At 47.5% G+C, this 18,610-nt stretch overlaps 6 protein-coding genes across 6 annotated transcripts; 3 read left to right on the top strand and 3 right to left on the bottom strand.

Annotated features, from left to right (window-relative positions):
• Window positions 1-582: 582 nt before the first annotated feature.
• On the bottom strand, window positions 583-3,631 carry BDBG_06294 (glutamyl-tRNA(Gln) amidotransferase subunit B, mitochondrial). Its single transcript, XM_002623400.2, has 5 exons — window positions 3,436-3,631; window positions 2,469-3,348; window positions 2,333-2,409; window positions 2,113-2,254; window positions 583-2,049 (listed from the first exon to the last, which is right to left on the bottom strand). The coding sequence occupies exons 2-5, from the start codon at window positions 2,812-2,814 to the stop codon at window positions 794-796; spliced, it is 1,821 nt and encodes a 606-aa protein (XP_002623446.2). The 5' UTR covers window positions 2,815-3,348; window positions 3,436-3,631; the 3' UTR covers window positions 583-793.
• Window positions 3,632-4,346: 715 nt separating this feature from the next.
• BDBG_06292 (uncharacterized protein) lies at window positions 4,347-5,060 on the bottom strand. The gene has a single exon (XM_002623398.2). The coding sequence runs from the start codon at window positions 4,853-4,855 to the stop codon at window positions 4,535-4,537; it is 321 nt and encodes a 106-aa protein (XP_002623444.1). The 5' UTR covers window positions 4,856-5,060; the 3' UTR covers window positions 4,347-4,534.
• On the top strand, window positions 4,413-7,831 carry BDBG_06291 (uncharacterized protein). The gene is made up of 3 exons (XM_002623397.2): window positions 4,413-6,207; window positions 6,292-6,676; window positions 6,750-7,831. Exons 1-3 carry the CDS (start codon window positions 5,112-5,114, stop codon window positions 6,787-6,789), a joined length of 1,521 nt encoding a protein of 506 aa, XP_002623443.1. The 5' UTR covers window positions 4,413-5,111; the 3' UTR covers window positions 6,790-7,831.
• A 651-nt stretch (window positions 7,832-8,482) lies between these two features.
• Window positions 8,483-11,262, bottom strand: BDBG_06290 (uncharacterized protein; the record flags this gene model as incomplete). The annotated part of the gene is made up of 3 exons (XM_002623396.2): window positions 8,483-10,465; window positions 10,540-10,960; window positions 11,039-11,262. 3 exons carry the CDS (start codon window positions 11,260-11,262, stop codon window positions 8,483-8,485), a joined length of 2,628 nt encoding a protein of 875 aa, XP_002623442.1.
• Window positions 11,263-11,301: 39 nt separating this feature from the next.
• On the top strand, window positions 11,302-15,530 carry BDBG_06289 (uncharacterized protein). Its single transcript, XM_031722549.1, has 2 exons — window positions 11,302-12,121; window positions 12,179-15,530. Exons 1-2 carry the CDS (start codon window positions 12,029-12,031, stop codon window positions 15,389-15,391), a joined length of 3,306 nt encoding a protein of 1,101 aa, XP_031579342.1. The 5' UTR covers window positions 11,302-12,028; the 3' UTR covers window positions 15,392-15,530.
• Window positions 15,531-15,598: 68 nt separating this feature from the next.
• Window positions 15,599-18,136, top strand: BDBG_06288 (methylglutaconyl-CoA hydratase). Its single transcript, XM_002623394.2, has 2 exons — window positions 15,599-16,196; window positions 16,328-18,136. Exons 1-2 carry the CDS (start codon window positions 15,850-15,852, stop codon window positions 16,896-16,898), a joined length of 918 nt encoding a protein of 305 aa, XP_002623440.1. The 5' UTR covers window positions 15,599-15,849; the 3' UTR covers window positions 16,899-18,136.
• Window positions 18,137-18,610: the final 474 nt, after the last annotated feature.

Here is an 18,610-nt window from a genome sequence, read left to right as displayed (position 1 = left end):
AAAATGAAGATAGCCCCACCCCAATTGGAAACACAGTTAGGAAACAAGTCAGATAAAAATACGGGTTAAAATAATAAATAAATAAATAAGAATGAATTGTTCTGATATTCCCCTCGTCAAATTGTGTGGATGGCAACGTAGGGAATGTACTTGTACTGTACAAAATCGAAGCGCGCTTTGGACCACGGATATCAGCGGCGGCTTTCAAGCGACGAAAGGAAAGGTGAGGGAGGAAAAGCGCCTTAAATAGTGACCCCCGGAAAAAATAAAAATAACAAGAAATAATAAGCATCGAGAGGGAAGAAAACAAACCAAACTACTGCAAGGTAGTATTCCAATCTGTTCCCCCTTTATCCCATCCCCATCCCATCCACCCGGCTCAACATGCTTTTAGGGGAAGGAAGATGGAGCAACGAGGGCAGCGAGGGTCAACGCGGTCGCTTTATATCCCGCCCCATTTCCCCTAAGTACATGTTTAAGAGAGCAGTGTCGTCATAGACTGGAAACACCGCTTGCCCGCCTAACCGATATTGTAACAGTCACGCGGCCCGCTGGTTATCGTCGCTTTACCATTGATGGCGGGGGGATACGATACGATACGGCTTTGATCGCGATCCAGCACAACAGCGGAATGCCGCTCAGTATATACGTTTTCGGAATACATGTAGGGGTATATGGGATATTATATATTACGACCACCGTTGTTCTTCTTCTAATGTACAGTATGGTATTTATTACATTTCGATCTACATACATATATGTGAGGAAAGCGCATCCAATCCTGTAGATGGTGTTAGCTATTTTTCTTGAGAATAAGCTCTCGCAAAATCTCCTCCGCCTTTTGCGCTTCCACTCTGTTTGCGTCTCCAATTCGCTTGATCTGGCCAACAAACCAACCAATCTTGCCCAGTTGGCCCTTCTCGCGGATTTCGGAGACCATCTTCGGGTTCTGGCGCATGACTTCCTCCGCTAGCGCAATGTATTCGCCCCGGGAAAGACTCTGGAAGCGGAGGTTTTCGTCCTCCACTATCTGAGCAACAGATCGCTTGTCCCCGTCAAATACCATCGCAAGAAGAGATTTTGCCGAACTGCTGGTGATCTCTTTTCGCGAGAGCAAATCTATAATTTCCGCCAGGCTTTGTGCGGGAACCCGCCCGGAGTCCCAGGGCAGGCTCGACTTCGTCAGTAGGCCGCCAAGTTCATGGAGCACCCAATTGCCAACCGCCTTGCCCCCCGAAAAATCGGCAGACAGGTCAGTTTGAAGGCCAATGAGGATGTCAACGACATCCTGGTAATATTCTAGCCGCTGGCCGTCATCAAGTTCAATCATTGTCTTGGCATCGGCAGTGGACAGTTTATATTTTGGATTTCGGACAAGCATCTGAAAGAGCGCATCGGGTAGTAGTGGCATCTTCATTTGGAGGTCGCAAATAACATCCTCTCCGATTACCACTGGCCCCAGATCCGGGTCAGGCATATAACGATAGTCCACTTCCCCCTCCTTACCACGAAGTTTCCGGGTTTCGGTGCTGCCAAGTGTCCAGCCTCGTGTCTCGCCCTCAATGGTGCCACCTGCCTCAAGTACCGCAATTTGGCGGTCCCTTTCTGCGATGATGGCATCTTCGACGGCTTTAAAACTGCTTAAGTTTTTAATTTCGGTTCGCTGACCGAGCCCCACTATCCCATGGTATTCATGGTCGCCAGCCCCTTCACTTCGCTTTCTTACTGATACGTTCACATCCGCCCTAAGCCCTCCCATTTCCATGCCCGTTGTCACTGCTCCAACTGATTGAAGAATCGCCTGTATTTTCCTCACGCAAGCTGCGGCAGTTGCAGGAGAGTGGATCTGTGGTAGGGTGATAATCTCAATTAGAGGGCGTGAGACACGGTTGAAGTCGAGGAGGTACGTGGACGACGGAAGTTCCTGTGATTTCGCCGTATCCTGCTCCATTTGTATTTGTTTTATGCCGATTTGAACACCCTCCCCATCTTCTCGAGCAATTCCATCGTGCTCTTGCAACCAGATACTGCCGTTTTTCGCATATGGTTCTAAGGCAAGCTATGTAAGCATAGATACTTGTTGACTTGTAGATGTAGGATGTATTCAAGTACCGTAGTATTGTGTTATTTGGTAGCCTGCAGGCTGGTCCTGATAAAAATAATGTTTTCTATCGAAACGACTGACTCGTTGGATATCGCAATTCATGGCAAGGGCGGCGCGGAGGGCTGGTATCAAGGTGGAGGGTTGGAACAGCTTTCCAATCGTCAGTAAAAAGGAACAAAACAATGACACATCATTATAATGAATCCACAGTCAGAAAGAAATACTAACCGGCTGACTCCCTGGAAGCGCAATGTCAAAGAGAGCTACGTTCGAGTTTGGGATGTCATCAATGGCCGCGGAGGCTCCTGCTCACAGGGTCAGATTTCAAAGGCAACGGCACAACCGACGAGCAACGATCATTTACTTGAAAACAGCTTCGCATCCGTATCCAGTTGCGCATGTATTTCAATGCCCACAGTCAATTCCCAATCGTCATGCTTTGCCGGGGGTGCGCTGCCCTTCCGCTTGGCTGCGCGTTTCGCTTTGGCCTCTTCCTTCAATTGTTTCCGCAAAGGAACGTACTCTGAGCGGCTTCTCGGGGTATCTGTCCGGATATCAAGAGAACATCGCGGCGAAGACGACCAATTTCTCCTCCCTTGCGGCCTGGAGCTCTGGTGGTGGAAGGGTTCCGCAAGTTCAACCCCTCGCGCAGCAAGACGGTAACGGGAATATGCACCACGGCGGGATAGGCATTGTCGTATCATGTGCATAAATTAGGGCCGTCAGCGCCGCCCTCGAATATCACTTGCCCCGGATGTAGGAAGGTGAACAATCGGGAAGTTGAGGCTTGGAAGGCTGAGGTTTCAAGCCCTCAGGACGTCAGAGCGTCCACTTCATTGGCGCGCCGGAATAGGGTAGAAGAACTTTGATTACAGGAAATACGAGACAGCGGGTGATGATTTGTGGTGTGAAACGAGCATGAAACGGGGACCCGGTAAAATTACGGTAGTTACCGTACCGCGTAGATTGGAACTACATACAACTTTCTCAATGTCCCAAAACCCAAACAATTTCAAGCTTGATTGCTGCCAATCACTGCTATAAATGCCATATCCCCCATTTCCATCTTCCCACCAACTTCAAGCCAACATTATTACGAGTTCTCGTCTGGGTTTCTGCGTTTCCAGGGTTTAGATGGGAAGATGTGGCTTTGGTGGCAGCTCACCTCGCATTCCCATTCGCGCCAACATGTTGCTGCCCCGCAAAATATCCTCATTGACGCCGGGCATTGGCATGGCCCCCATCTACCAATCAGTTTATTATTGGAAACCCGAACTGTGACACCTAGATGAGCCCCGGGGTGGGGGAGGGGGGCGCGGGGGTTGGCTTACGGATCTACAGTTAGTCTCTTGCTCGCTTGTTTGAAGAAGGCATTTCGATTTTGCATATCTAGCTGACGAGAGGCGGGTTTTTGGAATTATTAGAAGCTGCCACCGGTCCAGTCACCAGGATATTCCAACTCCGGTTATGCTAGATGTTGGAGCAACGGGAAGCCAATTATCGTAGTGGTTCAGTCGCACGTCGCACTTGGTTGCATCTACTCCGTACTGCGTATGTGACCCCGCTGACTTGCCCAGTTAGTTATTTAGTTAACTTAGTTGAACTAGTAGTTAAATAACTAATAATAAATATGGCAAGCTATGACTTGCAACGAACTACTGCGAACGACAGCAAAAATATTTCGACCAAGCTAAATCCGCATTCTGGCGAATGGGCTCAATCGCGCAATGTGCCCTGTTGTCCATGGCAGGCGAGCGGTGCCAGCATCTTACGTGCTTATTACGGGGAACAAGTAGAAAGTCCGCTACGCTAATATTAAATAATGATTCTATACGCACCCAGCTATCAGCCATGAGGATTAATTATACATACATAAATCTATGCCAACCGGGTCTTAGCGCTACGAATGGCGGATGGAAAGGGCAAAGAATAACGAAGAACTGTTCAACCCTTGAGCTTTTTGCATCCTGGAGGTGGGTGAGATAGCGAGTCACGGTTGGCCAACGCAGCATGCCAAAAAGTATAGTTAACTATATATGTGTACAAAATATGTATGTACGTACGGTCTTGGTGCCAATTTGAGCCCAACTGCAACCATTTATGTACCGCGTCCATACAATGATGAAATCCTGCACTCTTATAATTATGATTGTAGCATAGATAGCAAACTGTGATCATAATCATGCTGAGGGTGTTCGGTTTTTATGCCCCACGGAAGCACTAGTGATGATTCTGACGAACAAGACTGACACTATTTAATTAATAGCTACAAGTTTCTATACCCGCTACCAAGGGTCTGATTTAACCTAATAACTACCTGCAAACTCAAATAAATAGAAATTTATGCGCAGAAACCGCCAGCGTTTCCAGTCGACCCAGCAAAGGCCCGTCCATGATTCATGACACTGTCGCATCCTTTTTTCCATTTGGTTAACCACCGCCCAGGGGCGTTTCAGAGTACGTCGCCGGCTGTTGCATCCCATATGTATCTGGCGCAGGGCGCATTTCTTTTTCTCTCATTCTCGCTGTAGTTCTTAACCCCCCCCTGTCTTCCCCAGAACCAACTTCTTGTTGCCCTGCGCCCTCAAGATTTTCACCTGATCTTGTTATCTGCTCCAGCTGCCCCTCAATCGCCGAGCAATATTTCAACATCAGCGCATCATCACATTGTGTCCTGAGGATTCTCTTTTTGCCATAGTCATTATATACAACTGATATCTGGCTTTTCGGAGTCCCTATTTCAGAAGCCATTTCCCTCTACTTGTTCAAATCCATCCTCTAGCCAGCCCTGCGGCTATAACGTGATACCCAGACAGTTTCTACACACAACAGCTCTACCCCAGCGTGGGTTTCCATTTACCCGTGAAACGTGAAATCCCTGTGTGAAAAAGAAGGAGAAGAAGAAGAAGAAGAAGCGATTAGCCAGATATTCCTTATCTTCTGACAGAACTGAGATCTCAGATATACTCAGCACAAATTCTTCTCATCCTTTCTCAACTCCTAGAATATGCCCGGGAAGAGCCATAAGAGGGACGGTTCGAAGAAATCATCATCCTCTAGGAATGCTGCCGTGGATTCGACGCCTGCTGCCCCTGTTAAATCTTCCAGTTATTCCAATGAGAACTCTGCCCCTATTGCACGGCCCCGACAACGTTCCAAAACTTTTATTATCAAATCACTGGCCGACATTGCTTCAAAGGAACCTCCAACTCTGAAAGGAAGCTCGACTGAAAGGCCAAGTGAAGCGCAGCCTAGACAGCCGTCGCCAAACGTATTTGAGTTTTTGGATAAGGACGACTCAGAAGACAACAGTACCCGCTGGCCGCAGGCCACTCTGCTGCGACAGCCCTCTGCCACCTCCTCAGCGTCCCACGGCTCTAGACGAAAGTCTAGTGCGTCCTATAGCTTCAACTCAGATTCGGGGGTGTCATTCAGAGAGCACAGCCCTGATCGAGCTTCATCAATCTCCTCTGCAGAATATCAACCTGCAACACCACCTGATATCTCCCTGAATACACTCAACTGGAAATTTGCAGATGAATCCCAAACTCGCCGCCGCCTCAATATGGCTGGAGCGTACATGACCGATTCGGAGACAGTCCTGGATAGCCCTACTTCCCCTATTCCCGGATGTTTGGATTTCTCTACTCCTGAATCATATTACACCCACGCGAAGCATACATTTCCTCAATGCCCTCCAAACTCCTCTATCCACCCTTCGTACCCGTATCGTCAACCGAATCTCGACATGCGCAAATTCAACATGAGCACCAGCAAAAGGCAGCAGCGCACTTCCGTGGAGTCAGGTCCAAAGCGAAGCGAATCGTCCGATGACGAGCATCCGTTACTCTATCGCAAGTTTAAGTCGCTAAATCATCGCTTACTCCGTCATCTCCAGGAAGAGATCGCACAGATGGAAGAGGATCTTACCATCCTTGACGAAGTTGAAGAAGTACGACGAGTCACAGCCAATGTTAGAAATGCCGGAAGACAGAAGCTGCTGGCGACAAAGTATCAGGACCTTCAGTCTGAAGAATTATCTGTTCTTCAGCAGAGAAAGTCTGAGCTGGTGGAAAAGCTTGTGCCAAAAACCGAGCAATATAGTAAGCTCAATCTCCTTCCTCCATTTGTCTTTCCTTCTTTTCCCTCTCGCAAGGATTTGTGATACTTACCCTTCCTCTAACTAGATCGTGCTCTTTGCTCATATCGCGAGGTTTCCCGCAAATTGCCCGCTGCCACCGACGAAGAAGTCGAAGCCTACCGTACCTGGATCCACGAACATTCCTCCACTACCAAATCCGATCTAAGATTCCTTGCAAATGACAATGACCTTATATTGCTGGGGGAACGCCCATCCACCCCCCGTACTCCCAATCCTATATACTCCACGATTGCTACTGTTTCAGCAGCCATCCTATTCCCGCTGCTGGCCTTCGGCGTTATATCTGAGTTCTTTGGACGCATTGCCGTGGTCTCTATTGTTGGCGGGGCTACTGCTCTGTTCGCTTCGAATGGACCACCTGGCAATGAATATTTGATCGACCCAACTGATGGATGGAGATGTGCTGCACTGTATGTACCTATAACCCCCTCTACTAAATACATTTCTATAGTATAAGATGCTGATTCGCTCATAATTTCATAGATATTTTGGCTTTATGTCTGCCGCTGCCATCATTATTTAACGACAGCTTACTTGTAACGAATTACGAGTCTCTATATCGTATTTATGCTATGCTCTGTGATTCCTGTGATTCCTGTGATTCCTGCCTCTGGATTTCTTCTCTATTGTCTTCTTTCCCCCTCATCTTGATGGCGTATTCGTCTTCCATTTCTAGCATCTCAGTCCTTCTCTTCATGCATTTTTTCCCTTCATTGCAGTACATAGCCAGCGACGCATCTCAGCATCATCAGCGTTACATGTTCTATTCATATTTTCCATATCAAACGGCCACCACATTACCATATAGGACTTTTTAAGTATCTGTTGCCCACCAGCGAAATACACATGTATATAACCCGCCGGACTGGTCAGGACCGGTGGAAAAGTTGACACTACATGTGTCTTTTCTTTTCCTTTCTTTCGTTTTATTTATTTATTTGTTATTTTTTCTATGCGGAGTTATATTCGGGAAAAAGTGGGTGAGAAAGCGGGGTTGGAACAGAAGAAGGGGCATCTGGGCAATTTTCCTAGGGATTATGTTATCGGTTGACTTATTTTTCCTCTGCTAACTCTCCCTTGCATTCATTCTTCGATCTTTCAAGTAACTAACCCTGAGCGGTAGAATGGAAGTCTTTTTGGAATCATTTCTATTTTCTTCAAATACCCTCATCGTGTTTCGGTTGGTGTATGTCATTGGTAGTAAATATCCCTTGAAAATTCAAATTGACAAACTTGATTTCTGCTTCTAGAGATACTATGGCTGAGATGCGCGTCCAAGTCTGTAGATAAGCCGGCCACAATTGCTATGTACCCCCGATAGCTTGCTGTTCTCATCTGAACTCCAACTAATAGGGGATAGAAGAGGGGTAAAAAACATAATAGACGAGATCATGACTCCATGCGATAACGTATAATTAGTCTACAACTATTAAAAGAAAAAAAAAAAAGGTCAAACCAAACGAACCCTATAGTATAATATATAGCCTGCCCCATCTGGCCCATTTCCCATCGCGCTCTCTTCAAAAAATGAAAACTTACTTTTGAATCAGAATCACTGTGAAAAGATCTACTTCCGGTTAAGAAGCGAAAAAAAGGGAGAGTGGGGGGAGGATAAAAAGCAGGAACCAGAATCAAAAAAGCCGTTGCGTTCGACCCAACGCTCCCATTCGCCCTTTCACTATCCACGTCGGGTTGGTGGAGGAAAGCTAAAGCAACGAGGAAAAGAGAGATAAAGAAAACACAAAACCGGAGATAAAGCCAAGTCCGCCGCCAGTATTTTTGGTCGCCAGAGGAAATTTATTAGGTGCCTCAACTGAGGAACTGAAAACTTCTGCATCGTATTGTCACATGTAAGGAAATAATAATAGGTAACAGGTTAGAACGAAAATGTAAAAAAGTTGTACTCTTCCCATTGCTTCGAAAAGGATTGATAAAAAAGAAGTGTTGCGATGAAGACATGGGCAGAAACCAATATTAAGAAGGGTACAAGAGAAAGCAACACAAAAATGTCTGCTAAAAAAATAAATTGAGAGACCAGACGACAAATACAAGTCTCGTTTTTCGTTGTGCTGAAGCCAGAAAAGTGAAGATGCAAATATAGAAAATCAAGTTGCGTAGAAGAGCCTCTATAAAAGACAAGCACGAATAGTTACTGTTGGCTCTCGTTTTTTTAACTTATTCCCATCGTATGTTCCCCAATAATGTTTTTCTGTCCTTTATTGTGTCGTGCCTGCCGCAGACCCCACTGGCGCACCATTCTGTCGATTACCTGGTGGAAGGTTTCCTTGGCCACTGAATTGGGGGTTCAACCCTGGCTGTGGAGTGCTGGATTTTTGGCGTTGATGCTCGGCTAGCTGTGCTTTGTTGCGATCCATAAGCGCTGCTTGTTCAGCTGCGCTCCGGGAATAAGTCATTGCCGCAGCGCTGTTGGAATATCCTGTTGGCGCCGGGCTGGCTTGGGAAGCACCGAATGTTGGAAAGTGTGGTGGTTGTGGGGTTTGTTGTTGGAAGTATCTCGGTTGAGGATTAGTCGGAGTAGAATTCATGTAAGGGTGCCGTTGTGGAGACGCACCAAAGCTAGAGTGTCTCTGGGGAGATGCAGTGTGCGGGACAGAAGCAGGTGAACCATATGGGCTATCCTGTGGTCGTTGTTGATAAGGCGGCTGGCTTGCTCGGTGGGGATAGGGTTGAGTTGGTGCCTGCGCAGGGGAAGGCATGCGCTGGGAAGGGTATGGTCCGATTCCGACCTGGGTTGGCCGCTGGAATTGCTGAAGGATGTTGTTACCTTGATTATACTGGGGAGCTGCAGGTTGTGAGAATTGAGGTTGCGTGTACCCCGGCCGTTGACCTGATGGCTGTCGAGGCTGATTATATGGCTGAGGAGAATTACTTGGGGCATAGTGGATAGATGACGACGGCTGTCTGGTCCCATAGGCTTGGTGGGAAGAATGGCCCATTGGAGTCTTTGTTCGAGAATTGGATGGATATCCCCGGGCCAATGAAGCATTGGGTGCTGTTGGAGGTGTCTGGTATGGCGATGGCCGCGACGGGTTCATGTTTGACGCAGAGGGAGGGCGGGCTACATTCGGCATCTGGGAAGCTCTGGGTATTTGTTTCTGCTGCATAGAGTAGTCATCTTCCTCCATCATGCCAGGATAGTCAGCGCTCTCCAGAAGTATTTTCTTGCTGACGTTTAATTCCGCTAATTGGTCTCCATCCAGTTTAGATACGGCATATGGAGGTAACGTGGCTATCATTGCAATTAAACTTGACTTGAGAGTTTCATAGACGGTAACTTCCGTAGCTGAGGGCGATGACGCATCTGACGGTGTGGCGACTGCGTCGTTCTGTATCCCAGACGGAACGGGATGTGTCTGCCCGAGGTTTCGTATATGGCGATACGAGTTCAATGTGCGTAAAAGATCCGAGATATTTTCGAGTACTTCTTCCAAATCTTTATCATCGTTTCCTCCATCAGCGCTTTTCTGTGGCTCGATTAACACGTTGTCGTCCTCTGGATCAAATGACTTCACAGCTTCTTCGAGACTTGATTCGTCTAATGGTTCGATTTGTAAGTTTGTGGTCTTGCTGTCTGTCTCTTCGGCTGTCATATCATTTCCAACCGACAATAATGCGTGTAAACGATATTGGCCATGTTTATCCCACCAAATTTGCTCTTTCGCGTCCTCAGGTACAACCGCCCCAGAGCTATCAAACGAAGGTGCGAATGATGAATAAAGGCCGCGAAATTTTGCGTTGCCGTCGTCAAGGGAGTGTTGGAAAGGTTTTGAAAGATTCCTCCCGATATTTGTATCGCTCTTTGGTCTTCGATTTCCCGGGCGAAGGGAAGGCTCATATCCGTAATGTAGCCAATCTCCTGAAGGAAGAGATAAATAACTGTACCCTCTTTTTTCATTTGGCGAGTAATTTGCGGCTATGGTAAGTTCATATGGGTCAAGCCAAGTGATGGTCGAATTCTTTGATGACCGAGGTTTGAGCGGGGGTTGTAACTGAGGAAGGGTGGGGCGAGCTGGAAATACGTCTGCTATGGTCCTGGCTTTCGCTTTATCCGATTCCGCGATTTTGACATTGAAAGGGATGACTTTGGATATAGTAATGCCGTTTGGCAACGCTGCTGCTTCATTTATTGTAGCCCGTACCCCCGCGCCAGGTGGCTTACCTTGGTCGCGAGAGTCAGGCTGCTCGGCGATCGAGTGTTGCAAGCTCGAAAACAAATGTCTCCCGCGAGGGCATTTCCATATAGCGTGAGAACCATTTTGTCCTCCCGATCGTACGCCCTTCTACTATTATCCCTGTTGCGGGGCTCGGTCTTCTGAAGCTCCTGAGACTCAGCCTTTACAAGGGCAGTACCTTGTAAAGGGCTCCGGAGGATAAAGTTGTCCAAATGCTTTCTAAATATGCGTGAAAGGTTGACTAATTCCGTCGAAGATCGAGAGTGATCTGATTTGTTTGCATTGGCTTCTGACTCACGACGTCGTTCGATAACTAAACCGGACGCGGTCTCAACATCATCAATTACTTCTTGAATAGACTTGTATTGACCCTCCTCAATTTTGCACTCTATTGTTTGTGAATTGTTGGTAGCATTTGATAGTTTCGCGCGTTTAGGATCTGGTTCGACCGCATAATTGAGGGGAAGGGGAATTTTCAGAATACCAAGATCTGAATCATATCTGTAGAATGGGATTAGGAACCAAGTCTCCGATCCGCTTTCGGAAATGGCGGGAAAAAGGGAGTTAGAAGGCACTTACTTTTCTAGAACCCGTAGAAGATCTTTCAACGTTTGATCAAGCAACTCCCTTCTCGAGGTGACAGTTGGGTCTGATATACCGTCCCCTTTCGGAGATTCTTGGTTGGGACTGAGGACGCGTTTTCGCTTTCCTGGGGTTGGGAACGAGGATGAGTCCGAGTGCAATTGCGGAGAGGTAAGTTGCCCGTTCGTGTTCGCCGGTGCGGCCGAATTATTGGTCTCCATGCTGGATCACGCTCGCTCTGGTGGATCAAACGCCCCAGCGTGGGATGAAAGAGTTTGGAGTGTTGAGAAAGTCAACTTCGTACGTCGCCTTCTTGGACAGGTCAAAGAACACAAATATAGAAGGCGACTCTGAAACCATTTAGCGCGATCGTTCAAACCGAAGTTGCGACGCTCGATAAGCTCCGCTTGTTCAGGGAGATCTTCGGCGTTCTTAGGTTGATGGGGGACCGCCAGGCTTTTGCGAATTTAGTCAGGCATGCAGGGGAGGGACAAGGACGTGACAAGACGCCAAGTCGTCCAGCAACAAAGCACACAGGAGTACCAGTACAAGCAGCGTGTGATACACCAATCGTCAGGACACCAGAACAAAGGCGAGATATTCAAGAGACTCGCACCAGCGGAGAAGGTTGGATGAGGACACTAAACGAGACGTCGTTCTGTTCTGGCGGCGGCGATTCAGGAACCCCGTGGTGCATTTAAGCTCGGCACGTGACCACGAGACCCGAACGGATTTTCCTACCGGCTGACTAAACATCTCCATCGCATCCATGGAAGCACATATCCTATTTTCTTGCAACGAACAGGAGATCTACAAGGCCACTCCGCCTCGCAAATCAATTAGTTAACGCATTAGAGCGAGAGCGAGGCAATTCGGAGAGTTGCCGTTTTTGATTGATTGATTTGAATTTACTCTATTGTTCTATTGCAGCTCCCCTTAATCTTGTTCTCGCGGCCATTGCAGTGCTCTTGTACCAAAGATCGATGGATGTCCTCCATTAGCAGCTGTGTTCGAGGCCGGGTGGCAGGCTATCAGTCTGGCCGGGCGGTATCTAGCTATTTCTCATTGTCTCAACTACAGGTATTCAGTTCCCACCCTGTACAATCTCTCGCGAGACTAGTTCTGACACTCCTGTAGGATGGACTCCCTGTCCGCTCCGCTTCCGACCCCTCTGGACCTCTTACCGCAGGCCGGTGCGACTCGCGGCAATTTTCGAACATATCACGCCGTCTCGCTATTCCGCAAAAATATGGCAGTAACTTAACCGTCGTTAGGTTTCTTCATGCTGAGCGTTCGTTGGAATTAGCCAATAATGACCATGGGGCGGTTCGTGGCCCTGGCGCACAAGGCGAGACTACAACACGGGAGACGAAGCGCGAGAAGGCGAAGAAGCATACATCGTCCCCTTCGGCGTACCTAATAGCTGTATTGGAAAATTGCGGGTATGATGTCAGCATTGCGAAACCGAAGAGCCATAGCGTGGATCTGTCGTACAATTCACCCAATGCTACATCCCGCATCTCTACTAAAGTTTGGCGAAAGACCAAAGCCAAGAGCTTCCGGTATCCTAAGGCGCGCCTAGCCAGCGCAACAGTCGTCGCAGACTATCTACGTTATGTTCATCCATTGCTTGGGTCAGAGCCTCCTGGGACCGTCCCAAATCAGAGATATGACAAAGCCTTTGACGATGCCCTTCTTACAGTTTTCAACGACGAAGTGCTTCAATATTTGTCGGATAGGGGTTATTCGGTAGACGACGTGATGGCGTGGGCCTGGATACTTACCTCCTCCGAGCCACTTCAGGCGGCAATGCGCTACAAGGTCTTCGAGAAAAATGCTCATGAAAATAATTTGGACAGTGCTAAAGTTCCACTTTTTGTGTTACTTTTCACTCTACGAAGAGAAAACATCTGTGCTACCGCCTTCAAGATCCTCTTGTTCCAGACCTGGGATATATTAAGTGATAGCCCATCCAGCGACCAAACCCCGGAAACCTCCTCTTCCCCCAAAAGGAGTGCTTGGAACAGATCTGGAGATGACAACACTATAATGATCCTTGCTGTGCGCCTTATACGGCTTGCTGGACAAGTATGGCCACAGGCGTTTCCTTCCATAGCAGCTTTGATTACCCAAACGCTTGGAACTGCCTCTGCCGAAAATAAATCGAGTGAGGCTTACGAAAAGAAGATTAGAGGTCTGACTGTTTATTATAACAAGCTCCTTTCGCTTTTAGCAGTTCCATGTCGACTTGACCCATATCGTTCAGCTATATTTCAGCAACGCGCTCAGTTTCAGTTGTTGAGGGAAATGTCAAAATTTAGCCCTCCTCTCCCTGTCACTAGGGAAGGTTATCAAGCTATTACTAACGTACAGCTGGCGCAGAAGAAAACTACCCTGGAGCGGCAGTGGGCAAATTTTAAAGCGCAGTCATGGCCGCCCTGGAAAGAGGAAAAGCTCGGTATCGATTTCGAAAGGGGAAATGAAGGCAGCGAGAGCAGGGCGTTGAAATCTATTTCCCATATGAGGGATGTCGGATATGGTATGACGGCGTGGGAGCAGACTGCAGCCATTTACGCTGGATGGGATACTGATAAAACTCCAACAATTCAGACGAGAACCTTTCTTCCGAAGCCTAACCGCTTTCGAACGTCGTCCTCTTCAGACCAAACTCCTGCGCAGCCTTCTTCGAGAGCTAGTATTGGTATGACTAAACCTGGGGATAATGAAAGGTACTTCGATCTCTGGTCTGCTCGGATACGTGCTACAAGGACGTTAAAGGAGGCATGGGCATGTTTTCTGTCCTACGAGAACAGTGGACTTCCCCCCCATAAGGCTATATATTTTGCAATGGCCGAAAAAATTACCTTTCATGACCTCTCCCAAAGTTCTCATTCACAACTCTCGACAGAAGCCCTACCGGGTGATGGGAAGGAGGTGTTTCCTGAACCCTCTTCTCCACAAGATGTCATCTACGTTCACTCTGAACCGCCAACATTGGATGACTTGCTTCAGCAAATGATTTCACATAACATTAAACCCTCAGGAAGATTGCTTGTTCTTCTTCTCACTCATTCAAAGTCTATGGAAACGGGTATAGGATACCTTCTCGTTAGCAACTTGCCCGACGAACAGAAGTCTGCTCTGGTTTCCGGCCTCTTTCGAGGCCAGTTAGAGAACGAGAAATTTCTTGCTGAAATACCGGACGACATTTTTGCCGCATTCATACGACTTCTTTGTAGGTTTTCTGTACTCAATGAGCCGTCCGCCGATGACTCGAACACGCAAATACGGCAGTTATTCCCGGTATTATTTTTTCCCAACAAAGAAAGCAGCATCTCTCCCCCAGATTCCAAGCGGCGGTCGATCGAAACTGAGCAATTTCATCGGCCTAAAGCCCTCACTCATGCAGTGCGGCTGATGAAGTCAAGAATGCCACGGTATTTTCCTGCATGGAGTCATTTCTTGTCAGCACTAGCTACGGATAGAGTTAAATTCAGCAGCCACAGGATTTCAATTCCCATGCAGCGTGTTATATCATGGTGGGAAATCTGCCGTGTTCTGCAGTGGATGCAGGATGCCAACGTCCCTCTCCAAAGTCGAGGATTCGAAATCGTTTGCTCTGCTCTTTCAAGGCTTATTTTGGCGGCCAGGCAAGACATGGAAGGTGCTGAACATGGCTTAGGAATAATCGAAAACGTCACCAATCAGAAAGATAACTCAGTAGACTCGTTGTCATACTCGACAATTCATGAAATGGTTCAGCAGAGCGTGGCTTTCCTTAAACGTCAATTTGATATGATGGAACTGACGTCGGGGGAGAAGCTTCTGTCATCACTGGGGCTATCTAACGAAAAGGGTGGCAGTAACATTCCTGCTATGCTACCAAGTACATTCGAGGCAACCTCGCCGTCTCTCCTACACGCATATGCTCGAGTTCTTGGTCTAGCCAGCGATCGTGCTGGATTGTTAACCCTTCTCCGGTTGATGAGTAAATATGAGGCTGGCGTAAAATTCGCTTCCGATGAGCGCATGGGTGGAAAAAGACTTGTACGTCGTACCGTGGTGGCTGCAAGAGTGTTTTTGGAGGGCGGTTGGGAGCGGACATCTGGCATGTCTGAGCCTGGGGCTTCGAACGCAGCTCCTACTTCTAATCCTCGCAGTTTCCACTGTGGGAGAGATAATCCAGATAATCCAGATAATTCTGGGTCCACCCAAAGAGCAAGATCGTTTGCCGATCCTATTGTTAGTGAAGCATACGACATCATTGAGGGTACGGAGCTCTTGTCGCCTTGGCCAACAGATGAGGAGGTTAGGGAGTATAAGGCTGTACTAACCGGACAACGAAGATGATTGCAAGTACATACTTGCGTGTATATATATACTTATATCTTGTATAATAAAATATGAAAGTGAACATATTGAAAATGATACCCAAGTACCTTAGATTTTGCAAAGCTTTTGACGTCATATTGGGAACTGCTGTGCCACAACAATATTAACACAATTACAGAGCAGAATATATATATATATATTACACCCAAGGATCAATTGTAGGACGAAAAGCAATAGAACAACATGCAGCCATCGTGTTTTTAAATCCTATCCCCAGCAGGCGAGGACTGTTGCATCTCATAGATCTACAGAGTAGAGACGCCAAGAATGGATCCCGCAGTACGGCCGCAGCCGCTCCTGGCCGAATCGCCGAAGCCAACCCTGGTTCAAAATGTTCGAGCACAAACAACAACCACGCCGATACTCTACATACACACATTTCTGCCTGTTTGGCACTGCCTCCAATTCATCTCATAATGTCTCTCCGCTTGGTCCTCTCTCCATTCGCCCTCAAACGATTCGCTGTTGTCCAAGTCCGCTACAATAGCACTGTTGTCGGCACCAGCGCCCATGGTTCTGTAATTGACGTCCAGCAGATCCCCGCACCCGGTGCCGGGCATATCAGAGTCCTTCTACTGAACAGACCAGAAGCACGGAATGCTATTTCGCGACAGTTGCTGGATAGTTTGACCAAGCATGTTAATTATATTGATGCTGAAAAGGGGGACGGGCCTACGAGGGCTTTGCTTCTCGCGAGCAATGTAGACGCGGCGTTCTGTGCCGGCGCAGACCTGAAGGAGCGGGCTAAGTTTACGAGAGAGGAGTAAGTTTATAAATATATATATATATATTTAACGTTCGCTTCTTTCTGGAGATTTTGTTTCATGGTCCGTAGCTGTGCTTCTCTTCTTAACGAAGCCCCGAGGATATCCGCTAAATATGTGATTATTATAGGACCGAAGCATTCCTCGCCCAACTACGACAAACATTCGCAAGCCTTGCTGCCCTCCCAATCCCCACCATTTCAGCCATCTCATCAATGGCTCTTGGGGGCGGCCTGGAACTCGCCCTGTCCACGAACCTTCGTGTCTTTGGCTCGACGAGCATCGTAGGCCTGCCTGAAACTCGCCTCGCCATTATCCCCGGGGCAGGAGGCACGTACCGACTACCGAAGCTCATTGGTGAGAACCGGGCGCTTGACATGATTCTCACCGGTCGCAGAGTCAGCGCGGCGGAGGCGTACTTCCTCGGACTCTGCAATCGACTTGTGGAGGTCAGCCCTGAGGAAGCTGCCCAACCAGGCGCAGCGAGAGAAAAGGTTTTGCAGGAGAGCATCAAGCTTGCCCTGGATATTTGCGAAGGTGGCCCCATTGCGTTGAAGCAGGCCATGAAAGCGGTTCGTGGGTTTGAAAAAGGGGCGGCAGCGGAAAACGAGGCCTACCTCGGTGTCGTGGAGACGGAGGACCGATTTGAGGCGCTCAAGGCCTTTGCGGAAAAGAGGAAGCCCTGCTTTAAGGGCAGGTGATCGTGCGGGATATATGCGTCGTATATATTCTCTAGAATGCCTCAAACGAGGCATGCGGGGCACAGGGCCTCGATTGCGGAACGGTTTGTATGGTGCGGACACCACAAGCAACCAGGCAGAAAAGTATTTGGCAGAAATGGTTAGAGAGCTCAACTTGTATAATATGTACGGAATTTTACTTGGGATTTGTTCATATCTATCTGGCAGATATGAGTTTTTGCGGAGATATGCAGTCTTTACGAGCATCTATCATATGGGGTAAAACATCCGGTGGCTGTGGCCTAGTCAAATCGATTTGATGAAGTCATATAACCCAAACGGCTCTTTGGAAGGTGGCTGGCTTCCCTGCAGTTCCCGTGAAAAGATAGTTCATTTCAACCTCACGAGAGACTACCAAACAAGCTGCAAGGTTAATTAATTTATGGGGCCATAATGGACAGCTGTGCTCCTTACATTTTTTTCTTCTAGTGACATCATTTGTTTTGTGTTATAGACCTGGCCACAAGGACTCGCTTTTGCGTTATTTTCGCCATTCATTCACTCAGTAACTCGTCCCGACTTTTCGAAATGCTGCCCTATAGAATGCTGTTAGGCTAACGACGGGGGCATCTTCCAATTGCTTTCTCGCTCTCCAGCCCTCCAAGGAACCCTGGGTGTGTTTCACTGAGACTTCAAATGCGGAGCCCTTTCAGCAAGCCAGGAAACTGTGTTTGTTTGCCTCTATGAAAGGGATGGTTGTTCAGAAATTGCATCAGCTGAGATTGTGTGTGTGGATGCACCAGGTGTAGAGTAAGAAAAGACGTAGGATGTTGGCCTGATATTATCATGTAGTCAGTGGGGTGCATACAACAGAACAACATTTCCATTTCAAACTTCCGGATAATTTTTCTGTTTTATTTATGACTGCGCCATTTTCTTGTGGATTCGATATATAGATATCATATCGCTTGTCATACCAGGTACATACATACATAGAGAGGATCATTTCTCTTGGCCCCTTCTGAGGAATTGGGCATTACAATGCTCCATCCCATTAAATAATAACTAAACACTAACAAATAAGCTGCTATGAAAAATACTACCCGACGTGAGCTCAGATTCGTCCCCCGCCGTCCTATTTAGGGGATGGATAGGATACCTACATGTAAGTGTGCCCATGTACGTTCGGGTCGGCATCTAATGAACTATTTGGAGTACTTACGTTATTCGGCCCTCCTGGTTTTCATATCTGGCTATAACGGTTAGATAACTGGTTTTTTGAATGATAAATCCCACCGCGCCAAATTGTATGAACCGTGAAGAAAGAATTTTGACGTCATGGCCAGGCTTCTCATGTGCGCAAAACGAATCATGAAACAACCATCAGCTACTCATCAGAAATCCAGCTGATGGCTACTTTCAGCTTGTCTCCTCTTTTCTACGTCTTGCTTATTTCCAGCTCTTCAGACGCTTCTCCGTAGATATATATAGACGCATGACAAGGAGAATGGCAGAGACGAAATATATTTATAAAGAGCCATCATTAAATTGCTGGCATTGAAAAATAGTATCCGGCACGCAGCCAGATGTCATGCTTTCTTAATAAATAGAAAAAAGCCTGGGATTCATTCGGCTGTGGGCCATGAGTGGTTGGAGATATTTGAGGAGCAAGATCGCCTCGATATGGTTCGATCCATTGGTTTGTAGAGCTCGTTGCCGCATCACGGAGCCTA

This window comes from Blastomyces gilchristii, assembly GCF_000003855.2.
Source record: "Blastomyces gilchristii SLH14081 genomic scaffold supercont1.13, whole genome shotgun sequence".
Taxonomy (NCBI): domain Eukaryota; kingdom Fungi; phylum Ascomycota; class Eurotiomycetes; order Onygenales; family Ajellomycetaceae; genus Blastomyces; species Blastomyces gilchristii.
Note: the sequence above shows the minus strand (reverse complement) of the source record. Positions and strands in the feature narration are given on the sequence as shown.